Consider the following 7,206-nt stretch of genomic DNA (forward strand, 5'->3'; position numbering starts at 1 on the left):
CATCATTATCTAGAAGTATTCTGATAATAAAAATAAAAATAGTATGAAGCATTTTTAACATTAAAATGAAAAGAAAGAAAATAAAATAAATAATGGAATATGAATACTAAAATGAAAATTTTCTATAAAATTCCTCTTAGGTTCAGTTTTTTTCCAAGAAGATTCATGTTTTTTTCAAACTGTTTTTCTGGAATCGGAGTGGATGACACTTGATGACGTTCTAGATGGTCTATGCAGAGGACCACTGCGTGGCACCGCATCTATCTCATCTGAAGAAATTGCACGCCGTCTCATAAAAGAAGAGCACGTCTCCGTCTCTGTTGGAAAGCGGTTGTTCAGCCAATCCGGGAAAAAATTTGTTGGCCCAATTTGGCTCTCCGCACTCTGAGAAAATAGTTTCGACATTTTTTTTCTAAAATAAAAAAAAAATAAATACTTAGAATATTTTAATTTTTACGCATTTAAATTTTGTAAAATTAATAAAAAAAAGTTAATTATTTTATTTTAATCAAAATTATTATATATACTATTAGTATATTAAAATATTTTTACCAACTCAATTAAAACTATTTAAATTTGATCAAAATTATTATAAATTAATTAACATACATACTGCACAATTATACTTTAAAATAATTATTCTAAGGCACATCCCGTGCGTACCTGGTATAACAGAAGCTGTACAATAATATTGTATTCCAACATTGTAACAGCTGTAATAATATTAGAAGTAAGTTACAACATTGTAAGAACTACTCTATAACTGTTATATCGTATAACAGCTACTCCGTAGCTACTTCACGTTGTAACAACGCTGTTAATATGCCTTTTCCTTTCTCCTCTTGCATCTCCATTCTCCCACCAACAATGGTACGCACAAACAAGTGAAAGTGGTGTCTGAACTTGAATAAAACCCTTTACAGCTACAACAAGCATGGAGATGGCGATCCCATCGTCTACCATTTTCATCCCCCTGCCGAGACAAACCGGGCCTTCCCTTCCGAGTCTTCGCCGGTTCCATTGATTGTGGGCACAAGAGTCGTCGGGTTTGTTGAATCTCCCCCCGCGACATCATCAGGATTGGGGACAGGAACTGGCTTTTTAGCGTAAGTAAAGGAGAGATCTTTGTTTGCAGACAGAGCCATTAGCTCTGATTCCTCCAATCCCTTTGCTGGCCCAAGACTGCACCTGTCTGTGTTGTGCTTCGCCAATGCATCTTTAAATTTCTTAATCTGCTTGATGAACAAATCGGCGGTTAAAAAAAAGGTGAAGAGAAAACGATCGAATGGAAATTAGCTTCTGGGATTTCGGATCTCACAGTTGCATTGGTGCAGCTAAAGTTGCAGAGTCGACCATGTGCTCCGCGGTAAAACCTAAAGAAGGGGAGGACATGGACGTTCAAGGTGTAACACATGGGCTTGTGCTTCTCGTAGTTTATTTGAAGAAATTGGACATCGGGATTCGTCTCTGCAATCTGGCAGATCTGCGTCAAGAAAGACAGACTGAACTTCCAAATTACATGAAATTGATGATATAAAGCAGTTGATGAGGCAAATTTCGTTGAAAGATCATACCTTTGGATGAAGGGCCCTGCAGCCTCCACATCCAGGGGAGAAGAAATCTACGATGACAAGTTTGTCGCCGGCGTTCAATAAGGATTCAGCGAGATCCTGTGCCGACTCGATCTCCTTCATGTTGGACTGGAGACCCCTTTCCCACCATTTCTGAGATTTCCCGATGGTAAGAGTCATCTGGATGCAATTCGCCCAAAGTTCCAATATCAATTTTAACCAAGATAAATAAGCCCTAACAATGTCCCTTTGTGTTTAGAATGATATGGCTTTCGAGCATAATTAGAACTTGGATCATAAGAGATCGAGCATTCAAGAACAATTGCCATCGTGAAGAATTAGGTCCCAGAAGCATGTACCCACCTGTACAGGAATCGCCGAGAAGAAACCCCGTGAGTTCTTCCACCGCAGCGCCCCAACATGGAGTATCCGGAGATGCAAGCCGCCGCTCCGTGAAGCCGACCTCAAGGTTTCAATCTTCAGAGAAGAAACGCGGCGAAGGGCCACAAAGCCCGGGCTTTTCCTCCTGGCCGAAGAACACGACAAGGGACGGCGGCCGCCGTACGGCGAAAGGAAGCACCTCTGGGACAAAACCTGCGCCATGGAAGCCCCAGATCGAGGATTCACCTCCCTGTCGCCGAGATTGCGAAACCAAAACGACGAGATCGAGATCGGCACACGGCGATCTGGGGAAGGAACGGGAGGCTTCGAATAGAAATAGAATAAAATAAAATAAAATCGACGCGAGGCAAATGGTCCAATTTCGTCTGCTTCTTTCCATTTAGAAGGCTAATCTTAACGATCAACTGACCAAACTGGACGGTGGATTTGACTCAAATTTATAATAAATGAGTCATTAGACCCGTTCTGGTATTCTTGAAAATGGATAGGATTTGGATAAAGCAAAAAAAAAATTTTAAACGACTTGTCATATTCGTAGCCCCAACACATACCCAAAAAATTGAGCCGCATAATGGAAACATGCTATTTTCTCTGTTATTCCATTTTTAGTCTGAGCAAGCTGCCGATCTGCGTTAATTAGGTGGGAACAAGGTTTTTTCTTTCTAATTTTAGGGTAAGCAAGCTGTCAATTTCACTCTTGCAACATTATAAGTTCTTAATTTTTTAGGTATATATGTATCAAATCTCAATTTGGGTAAATTAAAAGATGAATTTTTTGATAAGAACTCTAAGTTGATAAGGTCGTTCGTTGTAAGTATTTTTTTGGTTTATTTCGGTGGTTGATAAAAAATTTTTGTGAAGTTAGTCTAGTTACTTCCAAAATTAGTCAACTTAAGCTAGAACCTAGTACCAACTAAAATAAATAAAGGTTTGATTGATTTTCTTCAATGGGATGACAACTCTAACAACGCTAGCCGCTTAGATGGACCTCTACAAATGCTTCTCAATTTACCTTAGTGATTGATAGGAAACTTTTGTGGGGCCTGATCGATCACCTCCAAGATTAATTAGTTCGAAAAATTGAATACTTGGATTATAAAAAAAGTTTGATTACGACCCCAACCGTTGGTACAACGGTTAGGTATTTCAGCGATTAATTAGGCATCAGGGTTCGAATCTCAGCAACGTCACACTGCAAGGCATTTTCCTTCAATGAGATGATAAAACAAGGAAGTTGGTCGTTCCATACAGATAATTACGGGCACTTTCTGATTTACTTGGTAGGCAGAATATAGAATTGGGTCATCCATCTTAGGATTAGTCAGCTCGTAAGAATTGAATACCAAATAAAAAATAAAAATTAATAAAATAAAGGTTTGATTGAGAGAGACAGGAGAATCAGCCTAAATATAGGAGAGATGTCAGCTATTCATATAGACTCTTAGTACCTTGCTTCAAATCCGAGTAAATAATGTTAATCTTCTCTTCTCATTTTGATATTCTTCATCGTTGGACCCCGTGGTAATTTTTATGTAATCAACCAAGTTAAGTTAGGTTCTGTTATGTTTTAATCCTTGTGTCTAAGTGTGCAGGAGCTTAGGAATACAAGAAGTCGAGCGACAGACACAGCTAGCGAGAAGGATGGCACGAGAAGAGAGTCGACAATCTCGGTGCATCCAAGGGACGAGGTGCTGCGGAAGAGTATACCAATGGACGAGAAGAACGTGCGTGACGTTCCAAGGGACGAGAAGCCGGAGCGGAAGCCTGCTTGAGGAGAAGGCCGGAAATTAGGTTCGGGTGAGCCCTATTTCGATTAGCCGACATCACCCAAGCGATCAGAGCAGCAGGAGAGCAAAACAAGGCTGAAGATGTTGTTAGAGGCGCCTTCAAAGGGAATTGAAGGCCCCTCCATGGCACCTCTTCGCCTCACTGTGGAAGGCGCCTTCCATGGCTAAAAGACACCTTCGATAAACAGTACAAATGTGCCTTCCAGCCCTATTGAAGGCGCCTTCGACCAGGCTGATGTTACTGTTGCCTAGGGATAAAGCTTTATCCCTTGGCGCCTCGTTGAAGGCACCTCCCACCTTATTGAAGGTGTCTTCCAGCTCCGGATAAGATTTCCTAGAGGCTATAAAAAGATCCCTAGACCTACGAAATAGACAATCAACTCTGGTAATCATTTCCTAGCAACTATCTGAGCTCTTTAACGAGTGTAAGAGACTTCTTCGCCTTTAACGAAGGATATTTTCTTTTAGTGCTTTCATTGGTCTTGGATTAACAACCACCTAGGTTGTAACCAAGTAAATATGGTGCCTCGTCTTTAAGTTGTTATTTTCATTTATTATTATAGTTACTTTCAATTAGAGTTGAAAGAATGGGAAAGGTTTTTTCTTTTTCAGACAATTCACCCCCTCTTGCTGGCCCCACTGAATCAACAAGTAGTATCAAAGCCTAACAGCCTTAGAAGGACTAACCACCGATTGAAGCACCGAGATGATGGTTGAACCAATAATCTTCCCATCGAAGTTCAAGGGAGAATTTGCATCTTGGAAGAAATGCATAGATGTATTCTTCAAAACTGATTTTAAAATACTATTAATAATTAAATATGATTTTGTAGCTCCCAAAAACTCCCAAGGAAATGAAAAGGAAGAACATCAATAGACCAAGAAGGAGCAAGCCGACTTTGTAGTAAACGGACAAACCAAATTCCACCTACTTAGCGTACTTTCACCCCAGGAAGTGAATAGGATCAGTGAGTACGAATCAGCAAAGGAACTTTGGGAGAAGTTCCTAGAGCTCAACAAAGAAACTTCCGAAACAAAGCTTGCGAGACGGGACCTGCTCCAAAACCAACTGACGAACCTCCGGATGGATGAAGGAGAGTCAATAGCACATCTACATGGAAGAATCAAGGAGTTTATTACCAAATTAACAAATCTTGGAAAATCGGTAACTAATCGGAATGCACAAAGGTATGCATTAAATGTGTTCCCAATAATACTAGAATGGGCATCCATAGTAGACTCCTACTATACATCCAAAGATCTCGAGGTGAATACTTTAGAAAATCTCTTTTCCATTTTTGAATTACATGAATCTCGTTATGCAGGATGAAGAAAGGGACCGAGTCAGGACATTGCCCTAAAGGCAAGAACGGAAGATCAAGACTCCGAAGCATCAATTGATGAAGCCGAAGGGGCCCTAATGATAAGAAAATTTAATAAGTGTATCCGATCTAATAGGTTTAAATCGCAGATGAAAAAGGATTATCAAAACAAAAAGAAGATCTGATGCTACAACTGCTACGGAAAAAGGCACATCAAAGACGATTACCTAGAACTAAAGAAAAAGGAGAAGGTTAAAAGCACATGACTAACAAGATCTAAGCACAAAAATCTGAAGGTCACATGGGATGAATCATCATCCTCTGAGTCTGAGGTCGAATCTTTCTCCAAATTAGCCCTGATGGCTAACCATCATAAAGAAGATAAAAGCAGCTCAGAGATGAGCATCAATGAAGGAGGAGGATCATCAAAAGAAAGTTACGATGAAGGAGGAGCATCAGATCACAAGGTAAGTGTGGTACGTGTACTATCTTCCGAGCAGTCTTTTAATTTTATCAAAATACTTTCTAAAAATTTATACAAATTAGAAAAAGAAAGTATTGATTTAAAAAGATAATTAGCTAATGCATGCCCTCTAGAATTGTATAATAATCTAAAATTAGAAAACAAAAGATTAAAGATAGAAATTGAAAAATTGAAAAATAACCACACATACTTGAATTTAAATAATTGTCAAAAATAAAAAATTAGAAATTATAATAGGATAAACTAATATTTACGATTTCACAGGGGTCAAATTAAAAAGATCCCTAGACATTATATACCTCCAAAATTTATAATTAATCCAGTAGATAGGAACCTATATTGGATTCTAAAGTCATGCTTAGACTGAAATTTAAAATATTAATTTATTTAAAAGACTTTGTCTAAGAAAGTGATTGATATTCCAATATCTAAGAAGGCCTAGAGCCTAGTCATAGCTTGGAAGCCTATTATTGAAACAAATATTTAGTTGACTAACTATTAAAATGATTTACTGCTATAATCTTTTAATAAGTTAGAATTTTTTTAAAAATATTAGTCAAATGTTTACAATTGACGAAGTGTTTTTGTTAACTCTTTTATTTTGACTTTATGAATTTTTTTAAAAAAATTGCTAACCATTCTGTTTACTATTTTTTTAAGTACCTCTTAAAATTAATTTCAAAATATTCTAACTTTTTATGTTATTATTTCATTTTTTTTATGTGATCAAAGGGGGGGAATAGGTACAAATTTAGGGGGAGTTAGGATGTTTATCAATTTAAAATTTTGAGATTTAATTTTTTTTAAAATTTTGCTAACTCAATTACAACATTATAATGTTAATTTTTATAATGTTATTATTGCAATTTCATTACAACTTACAATTTGGTTTGTTTGTTTTTTTTCCTAACTTAAACTTGAGTTTATGCATATCAAAAAAGGGGAGATTGTTGGACCCCATGGTAGTTTTGATGTGATCAACTAAGTTAAGTTAGGTCCTGTTATGTTTTGATCCTTGTGTCTAAGTGCGTAAGAGCTTAGGAACATAAAAAGTTGAGCGGAATATGCAACTAGTGAGAAGGATGGTACGGGAAGGGAGTCGATGGGCTCAGTGCATCCGAGGGACGAGGTGCTGCGAAAGAGTACACCACTGGACAAGAAGGGTGTGCGCTACGTTCTGAGAGACGAGAAGATGGAGCAGAAGTCTGCTCGAAGAGAAGGTTAGAAATTGAGTTCGGATGAACCCTATTTCGGTTAGCCGACATCACCCAGGCGATCAGAGCAGCGGGATAGAAAAAGAAGGTTGAAGATGCTGCTGGAGGTGCCTTCAAAGGGAATTGAAGGCACCTTCGCGGCACCTCTTCGCCTCACTGTGGAAGGCGCCTTCCATGGCTAGAAGGCTCCTTCGATTAACAGTACGAAGGTGCTTTCCATCCCTATTGAAGACGCCTTCGACTAGGCTGATGTTACCGCTACCAAGGGATAAACCTTTATCCCTTGATTCCTCGCTGGAGGTGCCTTCCACCTTATTGAAGGTGTCTTCCAACTCCGGATAAGATTTCCCAGGGGCTATAAAAAGACCCCTAAACCTAAGAAATAGACAATCAACTCTGGTAATCATTTTCTAGCAACTGTCTGAG

The 7,206-nt window shown here is 38.6% G+C and overlaps 1 protein-coding gene across 1 annotated transcript; it reads right to left on the reverse strand.

Moving 5' to 3' along the window:
• Positions 1 to 567: 567 nt before the first annotated feature.
• On the reverse strand, positions 568 to 2,334 carry LOC122051847 (thioredoxin-like 1-2, chloroplastic). The gene is made up of 4 exons (XM_042613149.1): positions 1,935 to 2,334; positions 1,575 to 1,751; positions 1,319 to 1,483; positions 568 to 1,232 (listed from the first exon to the last, which is right to left on the reverse strand). The coding sequence occupies exons 1-4, from the start codon at positions 2,172 to 2,174 to the stop codon at positions 966 to 968; spliced, it is 849 nt and encodes a 282-aa protein (XP_042469083.1). The 5' UTR covers positions 2,175 to 2,334; the 3' UTR covers positions 568 to 965.
• Positions 2,335 to 7,206: the final 4,872 nt, after the last annotated feature.

Source organism: Zingiber officinale, chromosome 3A, assembly GCF_018446385.1.
Source record: "Zingiber officinale cultivar Zhangliang chromosome 3A, Zo_v1.1, whole genome shotgun sequence".
Classification (NCBI taxonomy): Eukaryota; Viridiplantae; Streptophyta; class Magnoliopsida; order Zingiberales; family Zingiberaceae; genus Zingiber; species Zingiber officinale.

Excerpts from the sequence above, each read along its gene's own strand:
- LOC122051847 (XM_042613149.1), bottom strand. The coding sequence starts at position 2,174 with ATGGCGCAGGTTTTGTCCCAGAGGTGCTTCCTTTCGCCGTACGGCGGC. Across the intron at positions 1,484-1,574 it reads GCAGGGCCCTTCATCCAAAG|ATCTGCCAGATTGCAGAGAC; the intron begins GTATGATCTTTC and ends TTCTTGACGCAG. Across the intron at positions 1,233-1,318 it reads TTAGCTGCACCAATGCAACT|ATTAAGAAATTTAAAGATGC; the intron begins GTGAGATCCGAA and ends TTCATCAAGCAG.